Raw genomic sequence first — 22,816 nt, 5'->3', positions numbered from 1 at the left:
AGTCTAAACCCCACTGAGCAATTATGTGCATAAATTAGTCCTGTCCTGTTAAGAAAGTTCTCTTATTCTCACCTTGTTATGTGTGTAAAAGACACCTCTCACAGAATCTGTCGCTTCCGTTTAAACCTGTGACCACCATGGGCAAGAGCAGCAGGCTGTCAAAGCACGTCAGGGACAAGATTGTAGACCTGCACAAGGCTGGAATGGGCTACAAGACCACCAGTAAGAAGCTTGGTGAGGAGGAGGCCACTGCTGGCACAGTCATTTGAAAATGGAAGAAATACAAGATAACAGTAAATCACCTTCGCTCTGGAGCTCCATGCAAGATCTCATGAGGTAAGGATGATTCCGAGAAAGGTGAGGTGTCCATCCAGAGGTACACAGGAGGAGCTTGTTAATGATTTCTAGGGAGCTGGGAGTACAGTCTCAAAGAAAACTATGTATTTTGCCGTAATGGATTGAGATCCTGCAGTTCCAGCAAAGTCGCTCTGCTCAAGAAGGCTTATCTACAGGTTCGTTTGCCAGTGAACACCTGAATGATTCAGAGAAGGCTTGGGAGAATGTGATGTGGTTAGAAGATACCAAAGTTACCAAAGATACCCCCCGAGATGTGCGCAAACCTGGTCACTAACTACAAGAAACGTCTGACCTCTGTGCTGGCCAACAAGGGTTTCTCCACCAACTAAAGAGTCACAGTTATACAGTGGTATTTGCATGACTTTTTACCAGGGTTTGTATATCAAAAAGCAATACGTCCACAACTGATTATTGATCCGTGTAAAGCTGTTTGGGATAAAACCATACACTGTCCACAACTGGAAAAGGACCACACTGATTGGCATCAGAGGTCTGGATCATATCAGTCTGGGTTCTTTGGAGCGATGGCATCAGAACAATGGTGTGTTCTCCCTGTGTCTGTGTGGGTTAGAACCAGGTGCTCTGCTTTCCTCCCACAGTCCAAACGTACACTGGTACGTGGAATGGTCACACAGTTGTCCATGAGTGTGTGCGTGTAAGTGATTGGGTCAGTGTGTCAGTGACTGAACTGGGTAAGTGGTTACAGACAATGAATGAATTAATAAATAACCTGAGATTGTGTATGTGCGTGTGTGTGTGTGTGTGTGTTAAAAAGAATATTTTCAAAGCTGAATAAGTTTAATACATTTCTCAGATGTAAATAAGCTCCAAAGACCATAACTTTATTGAGATCATTTTATTAGTAAACAACAGACAGGAAGCTGATTGCCTCAAACTTCCTCTGTTACCATTAAAAAAAAAAAGCAAAAATAACATTGAAAAAGTGAAAAACAAACTCATAAAAAATCTCTCTGAAACATTACAATAGTCAGAGAATGAAGCGTCTTAAAAACAAACCCCTTATTCTTCATGACTACTGTGCGGTCACCCCTAAAATCCACACACAGAAAATCATGGCATCATCACTGCGCACTTCATTAATCTTCACTTTGTTGAAATAAACATCAACTTCATTAGTATTAATAAAAAACATCTTGGGTTCCTGTAGTTCATCTCCCCAGACATTGAGGGTAATCAATTTATCTATTCACTTCTCAATCACTTCATCTCATCCTCTGCATTCAATCGGTCAGTGGAGGACCTGTAGTCGTTAGCTCTAGTCTGTGCTCATATCTTCAAGTCGTCTAGTCTGGGCTTGTTGATGTTACTGTGGCGACCGGTGTAGGGCGACCCAGGAGCAGAGCTCGAGGTTTTCTTCACTCTCATGGATTCTGCGGTGATGCCATCCACTTTCGGCTCCGTAACAGGGTTGGCCTTGGTTTCCTTGCCGACCAGCCCGGCCCCACCCCTCTCCACAGCAAGGTTCTGCCGGTTCTGTTTGTAAGGGAAGGAAGCATCGAGGTCCGGGATCCTGTACTGGTGCTCGGGGGGGTGAGAGGGGAAATATGGGAAGGTGTCCAGGAACTGGGGAACAGCGTCCTCTTGGGGCCGAGGCTGGGACCTCAGCCGCAGACCCTGTCGGCACTTGGTGAAGCCAAGGTGGTAGATCTCGGCCAGGTTGAGCAACAGGGATACACAGGACACGGCCAGCATGAAGAGAATGAAGACAGTCTTCTCCGTGGGGCGGGATGTGAAGCAGTTGACGGTGTTGGGGCACGGCCAGCGGCTGCAGCGGTACATTGCCTCCAACCGGAACCCATACAGGAAGTACTGTGCCACCAGGAAGCCCACCTCCATCAGCGTCTTAAAGATCACATTCAGAATGTAGGTGCGCAGCAGCGCCCCCTGTAGCCGAACCTGGCCTCGCTCATCCAACACTGCGGGTTTTGAGACCTTCCCATCCTGGACATGCTGCTGCTTGTGCTTCTCCTCCATCCGCACCAGGTGCAGCACATGGCCCAGGTACACCAGCGTCGGCACAGACACAAAAATGATCTGCATTACCCAAAAGCGGATGTGGGAGATGGGGAATGTCCGGTCGTAGCACACGCTCTGACAACCTGGCTGCTTTGTGTCACAGCTGAACCCTGACTGCTCATCTCCCCAAACCTTCTCCGCCGCCGCGCCCAGGACCAGGATGCGGAATATAAACAGCACCGTCAGCCACACCTTCCCCACCACAGTGGAGTGCTGCTGGGCTTTCTCCAACAATTTCCCCAGAGAACCCCAGTCTCCCATCTCTATTCCAGAGAGAGAGAAAGAGAGTGAGAAAGAACACAGACAGGGTCACCACCTCTACTAGCCACCACCCCATTACACTGCCCTACCCTACACCTTTTCCACACACCACCACCCCCACACACACCGCCCTGACACACCAGCCCCACACACTACCCCCCACCCGCCATACACACCAGCCCCACACACTGCATGCCACAATGTTTTTAATTGGTTTGTAAATTATTTCATAAATGAGTTAATAAACACTATAAATTATTGTTACAGACTGTCGGGATCTGTTAATAGGTTCGTTTTTAATTCACTTTATAAATGTAGTTTATAATACGCTATCAAATTGCTATATGAATCAATTAATAAATCAATAAATCAATTATTCTATTTCTATATCATATGAATCAGTTCACAGACCAGTTTATAAATCAGTTTATAAACCCATGAATACATGCTATAATAATAAGTAAATAATGAGTTTTGACTCATTATATGGCTATAGTCTTTGATTGTGTGTGTGTGTGTGTGTGCGTGCGTGTGCGCGCACCCTCTGAGTGAGTATTAAGGAACTGTAGTGTGTGCTGTATTTTTTAACCTGAGTGTCTGCTCAGTAAATGGTGTTAGTGTGTGTGTGTGTGTGCACTTGCGCATTCTGAGAGAGTATTAGGGAAATTAATGATGGAAAAAAAGAGTGTGCAATAACTTTTAACCTGTGTTTACTAAATAAACTGTGTTATATTAATTAATATATATATATATATATATATATATATGTGTGTGTGTGTGTGTGTGTGTGTGTTTGCGTGTCACACTCATGCAGAACAGTAGGAAGAGAGACTCACCTTTAGAATGTGTTCACATCCAATATCAGAACTTCACTCACACTCCTCTCACACATCCCTTGTGTGTAATAACTTGTAGCTCTCAGAAACACATTTGTGTAACGTTTGTGTGTGTGTGTGTGTGTGTGTGTGTGTGTGTGAGAGAGAGAGAGAGAGAGAGAGAGAGAGAGAGAGAGAGAGAGAGAGAGGGGTTATATTTGGCAGAGAACACACTCCCCAGTGTATAGCTCCTCCCATCCCTCCCACAGCACTGAGTGACAGCCAGCTGAGCCAATCAGAGCCAGACTTAAACCCTATAATTCTAAATAAAATCACATACCCTAAACACACATAGACAACTAAACACAGCTACAAACAATCCACACACATCACAGTGAACACACACTATATACACACATGAATCCTATTGTGGCGTCGCTGTGTAAGCTGTGTGTTTCAGGGTGGTTTTGTCCCTTTCATCTGTGAAGGTGATATGAGGTTACTAGGGGTGGGTTAGTTTGCGCTCTCTGTCGGCTTTCTGTTTTCAGTGTGCCTGCTTTGAGGGAGTGTGCTAAATAAAAGTAAAAATGAGCCATTTTCCTTCTCTGGATCCTTCTATTTCGCCACACTGGTGTCAGAAGTGGGATGACAAGTTCGCTGAGATGAGACAACCCTGGATGAAGCAGAAAAAAAAGAGATTGGGGAAGGGGCCAAATGCAGCAAAAGAGTGTAGAGCCAGGAGTTAGAGCACCACCAGGCTGTATGCTACCTGCTGAAGAGCAGTGTCTTCGAGAAAGAGACAGAAGAAACAGGAGAAAGACTGGCCATTTTAACAGCTGAATTACATCACATGCCAAGTCTACCCTCAATTTCCAGTAGAGGTGCAGCATGAGCTGACGCTGGAGACCTTCATCAACACACTGACACTGGAGTGGCTGCAATGGCACCTGCGGCTAATCACACCACCCACGCTAGCTGTTAAAGAGGCAGCGCATGAGAGCCCATTTTTAGCCATGTAAGTGCTGACACTGTGGTGACACTATGCCATGAAGTGGAGATGAGGAGGTGGAAACAAGTAGAGCCTCAGCTGACCGCTACCTGGTGTGCTAATTCTGCAGAAAAAGGGGCCACCAAGCACACTACTAGAAAAGTAGTGCAGCCGGTGGGATAATAAGTGGGAGCCAACCAATGAGAGGTGGCAGGGCCCCAGTCACTAAATCCCTCAATATGGAGAACACCACTGGTCAGCTGGGAGAAAGGCATGGACTGTGGTTGAGATGTGAGCTGGGTGGTGTCAGGCTGATGGCGCTGGTGGACACGGTAGGACTGGAGGAAGGGACTTGTGGTGAGAGACAAACTCTCGGGAGAATTGCTGGAGGCAGAGGGGAAGCTGAGGCTGCCCTTAAACCTGGACTGTCATGTTGTCCACCATAATTTCTGGATGGCATCTATCAAAGAGCAATGCCTCTCGGGTCTACATGGCTACACCACTATTTGAGCCCACATTGACTTTGGCCACATTGGCCCCTGGCATTAGCCAACAGCTGCTGGAAGTGAAAACTGAGGCAGCAAGGCTAGTTGAGAGAGGTGACAATGATGACAGCCACAAGCGACAGATGGTGCGAGTTCAACACCACTGGGGCAGTACACCTAAGCCTCATAAGGGTCCTGCTAGAGCGACCTACGAAGCGGTGCAGGAATTAAGGGCTAGTTATATATCGTAATGTATTGTGCAATCCCTGGAAGGAGTTGTGGGTTGACTTGCACACAGAAGAATTATTCTCAACATTTTCACCCAGTCCATGCAGTGAAACACACATTTACACATACACTAGTGAACACTAGGGGGCAGTGAGCACATATACCCAGAGCAGTGGGCAGCCCTAGCCATGGTGCCCGGGGAGCAGATGGGGGTTTGGTGCTTTGCTCAAGGGCAATTCAGTCATGACCTGCCGACTCCTTCCGGTTACAAGCCCAGTCTCCTAACCACCCTACCATAGCTGCAATGGCAACCAGCGTTAACAGTAATGAGAGCTACTGAAAAACTGTGATTGGCACTTCTATGCTGACTTCAGGCAGCTGAATGCTGTCATAAATGTGGACTCGTATCTACTGCTCTGCATTGATAACACACTTGACAGGCTGGCCAGGTCCCAGTGGTTCAGCTCCATTGATCTCTGTAGCGGCTATTGGCAGGTGGCACTGACAGATGAGGCCAAAGAGAAAATGGTATTTTCTATCGGTGGAGGCCTGTGGCAGTTTCAGATCAGGGCTTTCAGCTTGTGTAATGCCCCAGCCACCTTTGAGAGATTGATGGAGAAGTGCTGGCCCAGATTCCTAGAGAGCGCTGTGTATACCTTGATGATGTGCTGGCCCATGCACCAGTACTTGATGAGCCACTCGCCCGGCTGAGAGATGTACTTGGGGTCTTACAAGTCGCCAAGTTAAAGCTCCATCACAGGATGAATTTTCTTAGCCGTGTCATTACAGCGTGTAAATGTTTAATTTAATCTGCTCCAGGGACCTGGAGATTGTGGGTTCGATTCCCACTCCAGGTGACAGTCTGTGAGGAGTGTGGTGTGTTCTCCCTGTGTCTGCATGGGTTTCCTCCGGGTGACTGTCTGTGAGGAGTGTGGTGTGTTCTCTCTGTGTCTGCATGGGTTTCTTCCGGGTGCTCCGGTTCCCTCCCACGCTCCAAAAACACACGTTGGTAGGTGGATTGGCGACTCAAAAGTGTCCGTAGGTGTGAGTGAATGTGTGTGTGTGTGTTGCCCTGTGAAGGACTGGTGCCCCCTCCAGGGTGTGTTCCTGCCTTGCTCTGACCCTGACCCTGAACTGGATAAGGGTTAGAGATGGATGAATGAATGAATGAATGAATGAATGAATGAATGAATGAATGAATGAATTGTTAATTAAAAGTTAACAGGGAACCATTGAACAACATATTTCATACTAGTTCCAAGCTAATTCATGTCCTCATCACTGAAGACTGTATAGATATGAGGACAGGCTTAAAACAGATGGGTTAGTCTGGGCTCTCTGGCTGCTTTAGGAGAGTGTGTTAAATAAAAACAAAAATGAGCCATTTTCCTTCTCCAGATTCTTCTGTTTCACCACAATACACTACAGACACAAAACACACACACGCTGCACACAGACATAGTGAAGACAGACACTACACACACTGTTCACACACACTAGCATGTAGTAACACTAGTTCAGAGTATGTTTTCTCAGCAGTGAGAACACAGAATGTGTTACTTTTTTTTTTTTCATTCATTATCTGTAACCGCTTATCCAATTCAGGGTCCAGAGCCTACCTGGAAATATTGGGCGCAAGGCGGGAATACACCCTGGAGGGGGCGCCAATCCTTCACAGGGCAAAGAATGTGTTACTGTGTTATTATAATATTAAAGAGGAATTCATACACAGACCTCCAACACTATGTCTATTTCAAGAAATCTGTGTGTGTGTTACTTCCAGTTGGCCGTTGTCAGATCAGTCAGTTTGGTGCCCTGCCACTGTCTGCGTTAGGGGCCAATACGGAGCTCCTGAACCACACCTGAGACCACGCTCTATGTAAGGTTTTTCTCTCACCGTTTTGAGGACTGTGGAGTTTTCACGTCTCTGTAATGCTATAAAAAATGGGACAAATCCCTTTAAATTATAATAAAAATAATGATGTCACACTTATTTGTGTAGTTTCTCTGTCGTTATATATAATATATATAATATATTATATATATATTCTCTGTTATCTATAATTATTGATCTCTCTCACTCTCCTCTCTCTCTCTCTCTCTCTCTCTCTCTCTCTCACAAACACACACACACACTCACACAGCACTCCCAAAACAGTCGCAGACCTGACCCCTGACCCTGAGTCCACGTTCCAAAGCCCTTTAAATGTGTGTGAGGCAGTGACACAGAATCTTGTGGCTCCAGCAATATTTTCCAATGTCTTCACAGTTCTCATCTGATATCTCAGCTATCAAGAACCTTCACAGAACCATTTCTTAAACATTTTTTTTACTTTTTGAACGAGTCCCTCTAAATCACTGAATGCTGACTCACCGTAATGTTATAAAAGAACACTGTTATAAAATACAGTGACGTTATAAAATAAGGTAATGTTATTATGCAGAGTGGTATTTTTAACCCCATAGAGGAATCACAAAGTGCATTTAAAAGTTATGTTTATTTGAACACTTAATTGTAATAGTGAACATTTATGAAAATAAAATTAATGATTTTTATTAGACATTTAATTAGAATCTTAAGGAAATGTTGTATTTAAACTGGACGAATAATAAAGATTTAGCCAATGGTCAAAGTCAGATAATTCCACAGGAGGGTCACTAAAGAAACTAATAGGTTATGTGCCCCATCCTCCCACTCTGCAGAGAACTAGAGAACAGCCAGAATGAAACACCAGGGGGCGCCAGGGAGAGCGAGAGTGAGATTGAAAGAGATGTCTTCACCTGTTAGAACGTGTTTTATATAAAGTATAAAAAGTTATTAAAATGTAACCATGTTTTATGTTTATAAACAGTTTTATTCAAAGCCCCTCATGTGGTTTCTTCCGTGAACATCCTCCTGGTGTGTGAACAGCCCCAGGGCCAGGGCGGGGCTGTGCTGTGTGTTTCTGAATTCAGTAAGAGAAAAGTTTCTGAGTGGACCAGGTGCCAGACGAGGCCTGCGTGCCGTGGAGGTGGCGGCTGGTCGCCCTGGCAACAAGGAAGACGGCCTCTGCCATGTTGAGGATGATACAGAGGGCAGACACGCTGAGCATGAAGACGGTGAAGACGGTTTTCTCTGTAGGGCGCGAGACGAAGCAGTCGACTGTGTTGGGGCACGGGTACGAATCACACTTCACCAGCCGGAACATGCGGTAACCAGGGTAGATGGCGTAGAACAGTAAAAGGAACGTCACCTCAAACACCACGCGGAACAGCAGGCTGACCAGGTACGTCCACCAGAGGGCGCCGGTGATCTTCATCTTCTGGGTTTTGATCTGTTCCAGGTCCTTGACGCTGCGACCTGCGGAACGAAGCATTTTTTTGTCCAGATGCCGGCGATGTGCAACGTGCATGGTGACCAGCAGGGCGGAGCTAGAGACCAGGATCAGCTGCAGCGCCTACAGCCGGATGTGAGACACAGGAAAGTAGTGGTCGTAGCACACACTGTTGCAGCCCGGCTGCTGTGTGTTACACGTAAATTGACTCTTCTCATCGCCCCACACGCTCTCAGCCGCGACCACCAGCACCAGGATCCGGAAAATGAACAGAACTGACAGCCAGATCCGGCCGATTCCGGTCGAGTGGCGGTTCACGCCGCTTATCACGGCGTAGAACGATGCCCAGTTCATCTTGGGTTCCAGGTCTGAAACACAACCGTAAACACAGCATTACACACCCAATCCAAGATGATTCTCACAACTGCTATTTCTTTTCTCATTGCTTTCTTTATCTGTGGCTTTCTCTATATTTCAGTGTGGATTAGGAATTAAATAAAATAAAATAAAGGCAAACATATTCAAATTCACACTTAAATACGGGGAGTGTGTACAGTGTTTAAATCTGCTGCAGCTCAGAGTGTGAGAACTCAGAGTTCACATTTAATCAGAGAGAAACAGAGAGAGACAAATAAACAGATAAAGCAGAAAGAGAGAGTCAGAGAAACAGTTACCAGTCTCTGGCGGAGGTGTTAGAGGCATGAGCAAAACTCACTTGCTCGTCCAGCAGCATCACCATCACACTGCACTACACACTACACAATACACACTACAGAATACATACTCTGGTACCATTACTGCAGCGTAAAACACTCTACAGACGAAGAGGGTTCACTCTCAGTGACCAGTCCAGCAATGCTGCTGCACCTCCTTCAGACAAAAACCCCTCTTACAGAAGCCACACCCCTCATTCTGAAGCCTTCATGGATGGAGGTCCCTATAATATGCTGTGGGTGTGGCTGAATTTCTCTGTGATGTAAATGAAGATGATGTTTGATCTCAGTGCTGTTTCCCGTGGAGAACAATGTGGTTCCCAGATCTGGTTCTGTTTAGTTTTCTGAACTCACTTCACCTTAACTCCACTTTAATTCTACATTAACTCCTCAATTCCACCCTCACATTAAGACATTCTGTATCAGTGCTACATGCTACAAGCTAACACTGCTCTGAATGGAGGGTGACAGAATAAACCAACTGCCAGTTTAGTATAAGCCTGGTATGTTTCACTGGCTGTGTCTGTTGTGTTTTGTTAGTTGAGATGGAGAGAGATGGTAGTTTGGTAGTTACATGGAGTGATACATTTGGTAGAGACATGAAGTGATAGTAGTTGTACTGTTTGTTGGAGTTTGGTAGTTGTACAGTGAGTTGTAGTTAGGTAGTTAGACTGGGTGAGATGGTAGTTGTACTGTGTGTGGTAATGTGGTAGTTGAGATGGGAAGTGTTGGTAGTTGTATTTTGTGTGGTAGTTTGGTGGCTGAGATGGTGTAAGACGGTAGTTAACTGTGTGTTAGTTTGGGAGTTGAGATGGGGAGAAACGTTATTTGTACCTTCTGAGGTAGTTTGGTAGTTGAGATGTGGATAAGTGGTAGTTGTACTGTTTGTTGGAGTTTGGTAGTTGTACAGTGTGTTGTAGTTTGGTAGTTAGACTGGGAGTGATGGTAGTTGTACTGTGTGTGGTAATGTGTTAGTTGAGATGGGAAGTGTTGGTAGTTGTATTTTGTGTGGTAGTTTGGTGGTTGAGATGGTGTAAGATGGTAGTTAACTGTGTGTTAGTTTGGGAGTTGAGATGGGGAGAAACGTTATTTGTACCTTCTGAGGTAGTTTGGTAGTTGAGATGTGGATAAGTGGTAGTTGTACTGTTTGTTGGAGTTTGGTAGTTGTACAGTGTGTTGTAGTTTGGTAGTTAGACTGGGAGAGATGGTAGTTGTACTGTGTGTGGTAATGTGGTAGTTGAGATGGGAAGTGTTGGTAGATGTATTTTGTGTGGTAGTTTGGTGGTTGAGATGGTGTAAGACGGTAGTTAACTGTGTGTTAGTTTGGGAGTTAAGATGGGGAGAAACGTTATTTGTACCTTCTGAGGTAGTTTGGTAGTTGAGATGTGGATAAGTGGTAGTTGTACTGTGTTGTAGTTTGGTAGCTTAAATAATTTGAGATGGTAGTTATACTGTGTGTTATAGTTTTGTAGTTGAGATTGGGAGAGATGGTAGTTGGACTGTGTGTGGTAATATGGTAGTTGAAATGGGGAGAGATGGTAATTGTACTATGTGTGTTAGTTTGGTAGTTGTACTTATTCATTCATTCATTGTCTGTAACCGCTTATCTAGTTCAGGGTCACATTTTTGGACCATGGGACGAAACCAGAGCACCTACTGGAAAACCACGTGGAGAACACACCAAACTCCTCACAGTGGTAGTTGTAATGTGTATGATAATTTGGTAGTTGAGTTGGGGAGAGATGGGAGTTGTAATATGTATGGTAGTTTGCTAACTGAGATGAGTTGAGATGGTAGTTGTACTGTGTGTTGCAGTTTGGAAGTTTAGATGGGTAGTGTTGGTAGTTTGTAAATTGGGATTGGGAGAGATGGTAGTTGTACTGTGTGTGGTTATATGGTAGTTGAGATAGAGAGAGATGATTGTTGTAATGTGCGTTAGTTTGGTAGTTGAAATGGTGACAGATGGTAGTTGTACTCATTCATTCATTCATTGTGTGTAATCGCTTATCAATTTAAGGCTTGTGGTGGGTCTGGAGCCCACCCGGAATCACTGGGCACAAGGCGGGAATCACTGATCACACCACCTAAGGACACTTTGAGTAGCCAATCCACCTACCAGCATGTGTTTTTGGACCATGGGAAGAAACCAGAGCACTCTGTGAAAACCAGAGGAAGAACACATGAAAACAGGAAGAACACACCAAACTCCTCACAGTGGTAGTTGTACTGTGTATGGTAATTTGGTAGTTGAGATTTGGAGAGATGGTAGTTGTACAGTCTATTATAGTTTGTTAGTTTAGATTGGGAGAGATGGTAGTTGTACTGTATGTGGTAATTTGGTAGTTGAGATTGAGAGAGATGGTAGTTGTACAGTTTGTTATAGTTTGGTAGTTGAGATTGGGAGAGATGGTAGTTGTACTGTATGTGGTAGTTTGGTAGTTGACATTTGGAGAGATGGTAGTTGTACAGTCTGTTATAACTTGGTAGTTGAGATTGAGAGAGATGGTAGTTGTACTGTATGTGGTAGTTTGGAAGTTGAGATCGAGAGAGATGGTAGTTGTACTGTATGTGGTAGTTTGGTAGCTGAAAAAGGTGAGGTACTGGTGGTACTGGGTGTGCAGTGCAGTGACATGTTGGTAATTTGAGTGCAGATGGGTGGTTGGGGTTGTTTTTACCTGTAGTTTGAAGGGGTCCTGGTGGACGAGCAAAGCGGTAACTGCAGAGCTGAACGGATGCTGCTGGTCTGTGACTGTGGAGCAGAGAGTTAACACTGGAGGATACAGTGTGGTGTGGAACAGGGAGGGCGTGGAACGGGAATGAGGGGGCTCCATGGGGGGTTGCAACCGGGTGGGTGTGGGGTGGAGCGAGACCGGGTGATGGTGCTGGTCTGTGATTATGGAGCGGAGAGTTTGCATTGCTAATGAACACAGTCACGCTCTGCTGCTCACATGCTGACATTTGCATACAATGCCTGATTGTGCTGCTCCTTTTACCATTCAGATCAGTGCTCACACACACACACACACACACACACACACACACACACACACGAGTCATCTTTGCTGTAAATCTGAATGTACATATAGACTTGATATTATGGTAAATGGAGGTGCAGACTGAAAATATGCCTAAAACACAGAGAACAAGAGACTGTAAAATATTGAATTCACTTGTTTTACTTAATACACATGAGCTTTATAACGAGACAAAAACCTAATTAAACATATTACCACAGAGGCAATAACACAGAGTTAAAAGGCAGAGTTCATTTTTAAATGGTTTCTAATCCTGAGCACATTTGCCTGTGTATTTAATGAAATGCCAACACAGGTCCACCATCACTGGATGGATATCACCACAGAAAGTCTGGGAAAATTTCACTGTATATGTATTGTATTAAAATTCCATGCAATTTCATTTAGTCTATTACAATATCTCAACTTTCCAATAATGTGACAGTTCCACTGATACTTGACTAGCACTAACTTCCCCAAACTTAGATTACAGAGAACCTCGCAGAGCTTCACAGATGCTGAAGCACTGCTCTACACTCACACTGAACCGGGCACAGCTCTGTAACTTCAGGGTCAAGAAACTTCTCTATTTAAAGTTGATTACATATTCTCAGTTCCACAATGTCTCAGGAAACTCTGAACAGCTGTGATCTGCAGTTTGTCCAACGAGGTTCTGACTCTGTGATTAAAATCGTTTTTCTAAACTTTGGTCACAATATCTGAACATCATATAACAATGTCTATATTTCTGTTTTTATGATAATGGTTATACTTTATTTGTCCTTTACAATAATAATAATAATCATAAAAGTTATTTTATTCTCCTCATATAATTCGGGCTTAATCACACAATGGTTGGATTCTTCATTCTCACTGCATTTAGCAAGCTGTTATAACATTTTCTTGAGCCACACATTGACTGTCCTCTTTTACAAATAAACAGTGAATATGATCATTTGAGAGGCATTAAAATAAATATTAATTATATATATACAGGGGTTGGACAATGAAACTGAAACACCTGTCATTTTAGTGTGGGAGGTTTCATGGCTAAATTGGACCAGCCTGGTGGCCAATCTTCATTAATTGCACATTGCAGCAGTAAGAGCAGAGTGTGAAGGGTTAATTAGCAGAGGGTAAGAGCACAGTTTTCCTCAAAATATTGCAATGCACACAACATTATGGGTGACATACCAGAGTTCAAAAGAGGACAAAGTGTTGGTGCACGTCTTGCTGGCGCATCTGTGATCAAGACAGCAAGTCTTTGTGATGTATCAAGAGCCACGGTATCCAGGGTAATGTTAGCATACCACCAAGAAGGACGAAACACATCCAACAGGATTAACTGTGGACGCAAGAGGAAGCTGTCTGAAAGGGATGTTCGGGTGCTAAACCGGATTGTATCCAAAAAACATAAAACCACGGCTGCCCAAATCACGGCAGATCACCAGCTCCACAGGGTCAATATACACGGCCAGGCTGCTATAGTCAAACCTTTGGTCACTCATGCCAATGCCAAACATCGGTTTCAATGGTGCAAGGAGCACAAATCTTGGGCTGTGGACAATGTGAAACATGTATTGTTCTCTGATGAGTCCACCTTTACTGTTTTCCCCACATCCGGGAGAGTTACAGTATGGAGAAGCCCCAAAGAAGCGTACCACCCAGACTGTTGCATGCCCAGAGTGAAGCATGGGGGTGGATCAGTGATGGTTTGGGCTGTCATATCATGGCATTCCCTTGGCCCAATACTTGTGCTAGATGGGCACGTCACTGCCAAGGACTACCGAAACATTCTGGAGGACCATGTGCATCCAATGGTTGAAACATTGTATCCTGAAGGTGGTGCTGTGTATCAGGATGACAATACACCAATACACACAGCAGGACTGGTGAAAGATTGGTTTGATGAACATGAAAGTGAAGTTGAACATCTCCCATGGCCTGCACAGTCACCAGATCTAATTATTATTGAGCCACTTTGGGGTGTTTTGGAGGAGTGAGTCAGGAAATGTTTTCCTCCACCAGCATCACGTAGTGACCTGGCCACTATCCTGCAAGAAGAAAGGCTTAAAATCCCTCTGACCACTGTGCAGGACTTGTATATGTCATTCCCAAGACCAATTGACGCTGTATTGGCCGCAAAAGTAGACCCTACACCATACTAATAAATTATTGTGGTCTAAAACCAGGTGTTTCAGTTTCATTGTCCAACCCCTGTGTATATACAGTGAAGAACCAGATGGATTTAAACGTTTGAATGTCACACAAGGCATAATTACAAGTCAATCAAAAACTACAAGAATTCATGAACAGCAGCAGACATCATCTAATAAATGTCATTGCTTCATGAACAGCTGTTTTAAAGGTGTTTAAAAAAGTATATATATATATACAGTTCAAAACGATTAAGAGGCTATACTTTTCATTGCTACAAGCCAGTCAAACTTTCTTAGCAGTGCTGGGCAAATCCCAGTACTTCTGTATTATACTGAGGTTCTTCTTTAAACATTACATATTGGGACACAGCTTTTCTTGTCATCTTTAGCATTATTGTGGAAAAACATTAACTTTTTAAACTATGAAGAGTTTGTCAAGCCTGTGCATCAAATGACAGAAAGTCCATTCTCTGTAGAAGAGAACCTGTCGTATTCGGAAACAGGTTCAAAGACACCCCAAAGTGAATGGGAGTGAAAGGAGGGCTACTCTCAAATGGTCCTCTCTTGGGGGCATTAGTCTTTCACGTTGGACCAGTACCAGAGCAGCGGAAGTGTGTATACACTGAGGTACAGAGAACCAATCAGAATGCAGCTGGTAGAATCCTGACAGTGAAGCCAGATAAATGCACTGAAGGAATGTCTGTGGCTGAGAATAGGACCCTTAATCCAATGTTCAGTTCATGGCTTCAGTCTTGCTTCAAATGGCAACAAACGTTTAAATTGGAGGTTAAACAGGGCAACTGTAAACATTTATTAAGGTCCAGGTCTGATTGCTCTGTGACAGAAATGAGTGACATTCTCTGAAAAAATAGAGCCCTTAAAATTTAAATAAATCCATTTTAAATATTTATATCCCCATACAACATATTATTTTAGTAATATATTAAAATGCTCTGCAGATACCTTCACGATTAAATAAACAAAATAATCGCATAAGTAAAAATTTACTTTAAAAATGTACGTTAAAAGCAAAGTGTGTAGCATTATGTGCACATCGAACACTCCCTTTGGTTCACCGCGGCTCGCTAAATCTGTATCTGTGAATAAGGAGCTGTAGTCAGCAAATAGGCTGCGAATAAGGAACCAAACGAATCGGGAACTGCGAATAAGGAACCAACTTCAGCGTCATGCGCTGGGGACCGTCCCAGTTTAAACTGCACTCAGTGAACTCACTGACCACTGGGGGGCGCAGGGTCCTCAGTGTTGGAGTGAGACAGGTCTCAGGACGCATTTCTTCCGGTTCCTCCCAGCCAAAGAGCCGACTCAAAGAGCCAATTCAAAGAAGCTGTTTTAAAAAAACTGAATTTCAGAGCCGACTCAATGATCTGATACAAAGATCCGCTGTGGTTAAAGATGGCCGCTTCCTGTGTGAGAGTTGTTGTGGTTTAACGCTGGTTCGGTTCTGACGCTGAGGTTTAATTCAGATTTAATGGTGTTTTTTCCTGAATCAATGTGTGTTAGTGTGAGAGTGTGTGTGTGACTGAGAGTGTGTCGGACTGAGTGTGTATTGTTGGTTCTGATGGATCCGAATTCCAATGGAGAATCACAGAGCTCCAGGCAAGCGAGTCTCGACTCTCTGAGCAGGTACAACACACACAATAAATACATACATTACACACACAGAGACAAACACACATTAAAGGAGTACATTTTAAACTCACTGTACACACACAGATAAATATTGTGTGTGGGCAGTGTAGTCTTTTGTAGTTGAGCTGTGTCCAAGTTGTTCTTCAGGACACTGTCCTTTTTCCTCCTTCCCCTCTTTTCTTCATCCTGTTCTCCTCCTCTCCTCCACCCCCTTTCTCCTCTTCACCTCCTCCTCCTCCTCCTCTCTTATTCACCACCCCCTCCTCCTCGCCACCTCTTTTTCCTCCTTTTTTCCTCTCCCCCACTAGAGTCTGACCCCGTATGAAGGCTTTTGCCACTCTTTTCTTAAAGCTGCAGTTTGTTTTTAAACTTATTTAACTGTGTAATGTATTTAATTCAAATCTGCAGCTATTCCACGTCTCGGTCGGACACGTCCTTTCAGACCCGGGGCCAGTCCTTCCTCTCAGAACAAAAAAATGATGATTCTCCTCAAATACGGGTCAGAATACACCCTATATAACTGCATCATCATCAGTAACAGTAACGGTTTATTAGTATGAACTGTGTTGTTTTAATGTTTCTGTACACAGTAATGATCTGTATGTGTGTTGCAGGTGAAAAGAACACCTTCCTCTATGGTACAGTATGAAAGCCATTCACTCTTTAAAACACACAGTAGTATAAACTGAGGTGACGTGGGGCTGACTTGATTATTCATTTACTGTGGGAGGGGTGGTAAGAGTTTACTCTCTCCACCTCCACCCAGAGTCATCGTTCAGCCACACCTGGGTTCCCTGCCTGTAGTTATTTTTTTACTGTATGAGAGATGACCCTGAACCATCATCTAAACTTGAGGCTATCTCTCTCTCTCTCTCTCTCTCTCTCTCTCTCTCTCTCTCTCTCTCTCTCTCTCATATTCTGAAAGAAGAATGATGTTGAGTTGTTGCCGAGGGAGGTCATCCAGGACGTGGGTGAGAAACACCACATTTATATTCTGTGTTGAGTGTTTTATTGTTTGATGGTAATAAAGTGTGATAGTGAGATCCACTGACTGTATAAAGTGTGTGTGTGTGTGTGTGTTTGTGTGTAGGTAAAGATGTGACATATATCTGTCCATTTCTGGGAGCTCTCCGGGGGACAATGACAGTCACAAACTACAGGCTGTTCTTCAGAGGAATTAACAGAGTAATGCACACACACACACACTATGGACTGTATGGAACCCAAGTTGTTTACAGTAGTGTGTTCATGCTTCACAACCTCAGCAGCAAGAATACTACACTTATGATTTTTGATATATTATGCTTAGTGTGTGTGTGTGTGTGTGTGTGTGCGCGTGCGCAGGAGCCTGTCTTTGTGTTGGACGTTGCTCTAGGAGTGATCAGCAGAGTGGAGAAGATCACCAGTGTGTCCAGCAGAGGGGACGTGTCCTATGTCCTTGTCTGTAAGGTCTGGCAGCATCAGAAATTTTCTTCCATTTTGACACAGATCTGAGGATTTACATCATGTTTTGAGGCATTTAAGCACCCTGTCTCACTGTTCACTCTGTTTGTGTGTGTGTAGGATATGAGGAATCTGCGGTTTGTACACAAGGAGCCAGATGATATGTTGAAGAGATCGGTTTTTGATATTTTGACCAAATTTGCCTTCCCCACCTCTCACAACTTGGTGACTATATATATATATATATATATATATATGTGTGTGTGTGTGTGTGTGTGGTTGTGCATCTGTGAGGGAGTGTGTATATTTATGAGTGATCTGTGTTATTTTAGATCTCTCCTGAATACTATTTTTATGTCTTTGGAGTGATGAGCGTAATATTGGAATTTGCTTTCTCTCTCTCTCTCTCTCGCTCTGTAGTCTCTCTTTGCGTTTGAATACTCTCAGGATTTCCCGGAGAGTGGGTGGAAGGTATACGATGCTGTGGCCGAGTACCGGAGACAGGTGAGAGTCTCCGTTCTTATTGATTCACTGAAGTCTTTAGGGTTGTCCTGTAGCAGTCGTGTCCTGTCCATATAAGATGCTGTGGGTGTTACTAGAGGTTCATAAAAGGAGCTGTGGGTGTGGCTGTATTTCTCTGTGATGTAAATGAAGGTGGTGTTAGATATTTCTGTTGTGTTGTTTTGTTGCAGACTCTTTGACTGTTACTCACTTTTAAGAGGCTTTAAGTCATCCACAGGGGGTGCTGGTATTACTTAAGTAGGTTTATGGAGTATAAAGGTTTACGGTGAACTGTGTGCGTGTGTAGGGTCTCCCTAATGAAAGCTGGAGGATATCGAAGGTTAACGATCACTATGAGCTGTGCGATTCATACCCGGCTGTCCTGGTCGTCCCAGTAACCATCACAGACGATGAGCTGCGACGAATCTCCGCCTTCAGGGCCAAAGGTCGCATTCCGGTCAGTGACATCATCATGGTCAGAGTGTGGATACACAGTTCGAGCCAGTCTCTGTTTCCAGACCACATTACTGTACGTTTTTCCTGCTATCTTTCCTTCCGGTGTGTGTGTGTGTGTGTAGGTGTTGTCATGGCTACACCCAGAGAGTCAGGCAGCAGTAGTGCGGTGCAGTCAGCCGATGAGTGGCGTTGCAGGGAAACGCTGTAAAGATGATGAGAAGCTGCTGCAGGCCGTGATGGATGCTAACGCTCAGTCGCACAAACTCTTCATCTTTGACGCCCGACCCAGCGTCAACGCCGCAGCCAACAAGGTCAGCTCCCTGTGGACACAATGAGTGTCCCACTCTGGACAAGGCAAGGGTTCCACTGTGGACATTGCAAGTGTCCTGTGGTGGTCCATGCCAACTTACTGCGGTCACTTGGCCTCAGAGCCACACACACACATTACTCACAATATCCCAGCATCAGCACACACAGGTGTTTATAAAGTGTGTGTGTGTGTGTCCAGATGAAGGGCGGGGGCTGTGAAAGTGAAGATGCCTATCAGAATGCAGAGCTGGTTTTCCTGGACATTCACAACATCCATGTAATGAGAGAATCACTACGGAAACTAAAGGAGGTTGTTTACCCCAACATCGAGGAATCACATTGGCTCTCAAACCTGGAGTCCACTCATTGGCTGGAGCACATCAAGGTGAACAAACACAAAAACACAAACATTTACAGTTAAATGTCGACACCCACCCCACCCAAAGCACCACTCAATGTTCACCCCGACCCTGAGCGCACAGCAGTGAGGAGCGAGGAGCAGAAGCTCTGGTTTTTAACTGTTTTCGCTCTGTTTTCTTTCTTTTCGGTTTCTCCTCAGTCCTCTTATTTCTCCGTTGTCTGTTTTGACAAAGGGTTGGGGCAATTCTAAAGGTCTCAACACTTGACGTGAGAAGAATCAGAATGACTCGTTTTATCCCATGTTTTCTGACTTAGGCAGCACACAAGAAAAATGAATGGGGGATATTGTTTCACAGTGTGTGGGTGGGCTCCAGATCCCCACATTAATGTGAACATGCACTGAACCACGAATTTTCAGATTGTTTCCACTTTTGAATCCTCAGTCAAAGTTTTTCGCTGTCCCACATTTCTGGTGGAGCTCTAACGGGACATGGCCCTGAGTAACGGAGAGTTGTACTGTGGCTTGCTTCAGTCTGATTCAGAACTGTGTGTGTGTGCGTAGCTGATCCTGGCTGGTGCTCTGAGAATAGCGGATAAGGTGGAGTCTGGGAAGACCTCGGTGGTGGTGCACTGTAGTGACGGATGGGACAGAACGTCTCAGCTGACCTCGCTCAGTCTCCTGATGCTGGACTCACACTTCAGAACCATCTTAGGCTTCCAGACCCTCATCGAGAAAGAATGGATTAGCTTTGGACACCGGTTCCAACAGGTACAGCTCCCACAGTCCCAGAAACAGTGCTCTCTCTCTCTCTCTCACACACACACACACACACACACACTCCTGTAATGTGGCTAAAACCTATGTAATGTGCATGAGTGTGTTGCAGAGAGTGGGTCATGGTGATCAGAACCACACTGATGCTGATCGCTCGCCGATCTTCCTGCAGTTCATCGACTGCGTGTGGCAGATGACACAACAGGTGTGTTACTATAGCAACAGCTTTTTAACCCTGTCCCCTCCACACACAGACACAGTGGTCATTCAGTGCTCTCTTCCAAGCGTGCTGAACTCCAGACAGTATGATAGCTCTAGTTTAAATGTTCAATGATGTAAATGTGATCTGTTCAATTCTAACTCTCTCTCTCTCTCTCTCTCTTTGTGCATGTGTGTAGTTTCCTGCAGCGTTTGAGTTTAATGAGTATTTCCTGATCACAGTGCTAGATCATCTGTACAGCTGCTTATTTGGAACATTCCTCTGTAACAGTGAACAGCAGAGAGTCAAAGAGGTCAGTATGTGTATTAATGTGTGTGTGTATTTAGAATGATGCTGTAAACAACTAAGTCAGTTAAACTGTGAAATGCTTATAAATTACATAAACACTGTTAGATCAAACTAATACTGTGTGTGTGTAGGAGCTGGGAAAACGGAGCGTATCTCTCTGGTCATTGGTGAACAGTCAAAGGGAGGAGTTTGTGAACCCTTTATTTGTTCATAGCCCTTCCCACGTCTTACTGCCCTCTGTCTCCATGAGACACATGCAGCTCTGGGTGTCATACTACATCCGCTGGAATCCCCGCATGAGACCCCAGGTACACGGGGGACGGGTTTACTGATAAACTGGCCACTCCAAGGGGTTTTGGCTCCTTGTACCCCCATCAGGTGGTATTTCTTCTGATGTGTGTGTGTGTGTGTTATACAGGAGCCCGTACACCGGCGTTATAAAGAGCTGTTGGCCAAGAGGGCAGAACTTCAGAAGAGGGTGGAGGAGCTTCAGCGAGAAGTAGCCAATCGAGTGTCTGCTTCCTCAGAAAGGGCAGGATCTCCCACCCGCTCTATCACTCCTGTACAAACATTTGTCTGATTGGATAAGAGTACAGCAAAGATGATTGTATAGAATCTCCTGCTCATGTGCTCTCTCTCTCTCATATGAAAAAGTTGATTTATTTCAGTAATTCCATTCAAAAAGTGAAACTTGTATATTATACTCATTCGTTACACACAGACTGATATATTTCAAGTGTTTATTTCTTTTAATTTGGTGATTATAACTGACAACTAATGAAAACCCCAAATTCAGTATCTCAGAAAATTAGAATATTGTGAACAGGTTCAATGTTGAAGACACCTGGTGCCACACTCTAATCAGCGAATTAACTCAAAACACCTGCAAAGGCCTTTAAATGGTCTCTCAGTCTAGTTCTGTAGGCTCCACAATCATGGGGAAGACTGCTGACTTGACAGTTGTCCAAAAGATGACCACTGACACCTTACACAAGCAGTGCATGACACAAAAGGTCATTGCTAAAGAGGCTGGCTGTTCACAGAGCTCTGTGTCCGAGCACATTAATATAGAGGCGAAAGGAAGGAAAAGATGTGGTAGAAAAACTGTACAGTCAATAGGGATAACCGCACCCTGGAGAGGATTGTGAAACAAAACCCATTCAAAAATGTGGGGGAGATTCACAAAGACTGGACTGCAGCTGGAGCCAGTGCTTCAAGAACCACCACCACACAGACGTATGTAAGACATGGGTTTCAGCGTCACATTCCTTGTGCCAGGCCACTCTTGAACAAGAGACAGAGTCAGATTTCCTTTTCCAACAGGACTTTGCACCTGCACACGGTGCCAAAGCTACCCATACCTTCTAATAAGGACCATGGTCTCCCTGTTCTTAATTGGTCAGCAAACTCACCTGACCTTAACCCTCTAGAAAATCTATGGGGTTATTGTGAGGAGGAAGATGTAATATTCCAGACCCAACAATGCAGAAGAGCTGAAGGCCACTATCAGAGCAAAGTTTCACTTTTTGAATGGAATTTCTTAAATAAATAAATAAACTTCTTTATGATATTCTATTTTTATTACCAGCACCTGTATAGCTCCAGAAGCTTTAGTTTTATACTTAAAGCTGTGCTGGGTTTAATGAATTCTTTATTACTATGTCATTATTACTGTAGTCTAGAGTTTTACTAATGCAGTTATAAGGCCTTTATGAACTATACTATAAAAATTTCTCGGGTGAGAAACGTTTTGCTGTTTTTCACTAAAGCACTGAAAGAAGCCAGTGCTGAATATGAATGTGATATTTGCATATTTAAATGAGAAACTTACATCCTGCGTTAAAGAATACTACATTGACTAATCATTAATTTTCAAAGAGGAAATGTATATTTTCTCCTACATCATACATTTCCCAGTGTTTTATACATATACTTGAAGCAAGAATACTAACATAATTATCTAAGCAGTCTCATTATAATGTTCTTGATCACCTGATCATGGTAAATTACAGCCCTGATCCAAAGATGTGCAATGTGTTGGAACATCACAGGCCAGCTGTAATGCTATGCAATGCACCATGGGTAATGTAGTCTTGCAGCACTTGTGGAACTGAAAGGAAACAACACAGCACTCATTACTGGGGACACAGTAAGTGCACTTTGTGCTTCAGTGTATATCTGACAGGCTCTGTGCACTGAGTTGGGGATTATTCAACACTAATGTAACATTCCTCTCTTGCCTGAATAAAACTATCCCCCTTTTTAACCTCTTTGTGTTTTCACTGTGTTGAACCTCTGGAGGAGCGGCGATGGAGCAAGATGTTAATAAAAGTAGAAAGCAGTTTAAACTTAATTTACTAATCTGTGATTGGGTTAGCATCAGAAAGCAAATCAGGTAACCATGCTAACTCTGTGGAGCAGAGAGTTTTCAGAATCTGATCAT

General features: G+C 44.1%; 3 protein-coding genes across 5 annotated transcripts; 1 reads left to right on the top strand and 2 right to left on the bottom strand.

The window, feature by feature from the left end:
- Nucleotides 1–1,644: 1,644 nt before the first annotated feature.
- On the bottom strand, nt 1,645–2,655 carry gja2 (gap junction protein, alpha 2). The gene has a single exon (XM_066659608.1). The coding sequence runs from the start codon at nt 2,653–2,655 to the stop codon at nt 1,645–1,647; it is 1,011 nt and encodes a 336-aa protein (XP_066515705.1).
- A 5,017-nt stretch (nt 2,656–7,672) lies between these two features.
- Nucleotides 7,673–16,183, bottom strand: gjb1a (gap junction protein beta 1a). The gene is given in 3 exon segments (XM_066659605.1): nt 7,673–8,853; nt 11,874–11,947; nt 16,093–16,183. A coding segment is annotated over 1 exon segment (717 nt). The 5' UTR covers nt 8,840–8,853; nt 11,874–11,947; nt 16,093–16,183; the 3' UTR covers nt 7,673–8,122.
- Nucleotides 15,787–22,626, top strand: mtmr2 (myotubularin related protein 2). 3 transcript variants are annotated; one of them, XM_066659603.1, is made up of 16 exons: nt 15,787–16,015; nt 16,430–16,520; nt 16,636–16,659; nt 16,950–16,992; nt 17,112–17,206; nt 17,366–17,470; nt 17,585–17,689; nt 17,885–17,968; nt 18,273–18,422; nt 18,544–18,732; nt 18,930–19,115; nt 19,653–19,859; nt 19,978–20,070; nt 20,264–20,377; nt 20,505–20,681; nt 20,792–22,626. In XM_066659603.1, exons 1-16 carry the CDS (start codon nt 15,951–15,953, stop codon nt 20,951–20,953), a joined length of 1,890 nt encoding a protein of 629 aa, XP_066515700.1. In that variant the 5' UTR covers nt 15,787–15,950; the 3' UTR covers nt 20,954–22,626. The 3 variants fall into 3 exon arrangements, with proteins under 3 accessions (XP_066515700.1, XP_066515698.1, XP_066515701.1); XM_066659601.1 differs by having other exon boundaries at nt 16,947–16,992; XM_066659604.1 differs by lacking the exon at nt 19,978–20,070 and having other exon boundaries at nt 16,947–16,992.
- Nucleotides 22,627–22,816: the final 190 nt, after the last annotated feature.

Source organism: Hoplias malabaricus, chromosome 2, assembly GCF_029633855.1.
Source record: "Hoplias malabaricus isolate fHopMal1 chromosome 2, fHopMal1.hap1, whole genome shotgun sequence".
Lineage (NCBI taxonomy): Eukaryota > Metazoa > Chordata > Actinopteri > Characiformes > Erythrinidae > Hoplias > Hoplias malabaricus.
Note: the sequence above shows the minus strand (reverse complement) of the source record. Positions and strands in the feature narration are given on the sequence as shown.

What these genes read in the sequence shown, in the direction of transcription:
- gja2 (XM_066659608.1), bottom strand. Translation starts at nt 2,655, where the DNA reads ATGGGAGACTGGGGTTCTCTGGGGAAATTGTTGGAGAAAGCCCAGCAG.
- mtmr2 (XM_066659601.1), top strand. Translation starts at nt 15,951, where the DNA reads ATGGATCCGAATTCCAATGGAGAATCACAGAGCTCCAGGCAAGCGAGT. An exon ending in TCAACGCCGCAGCCAACAAG is followed by an intron (nt 18,733 to 18,929) that starts GTCAGCTCCCTG and finishes GTGTGTGTCCAG; the next exon opens with ATGAAGGGCGGGGGCTGTGA. An exon ending in ATCCCCGCATGAGACCCCAG is followed by an intron (nt 20,682 to 20,791) that starts GTACACGGGGGA and finishes TGTGTTATACAG; the next exon opens with GAGCCCGTACACCGGCGTTA.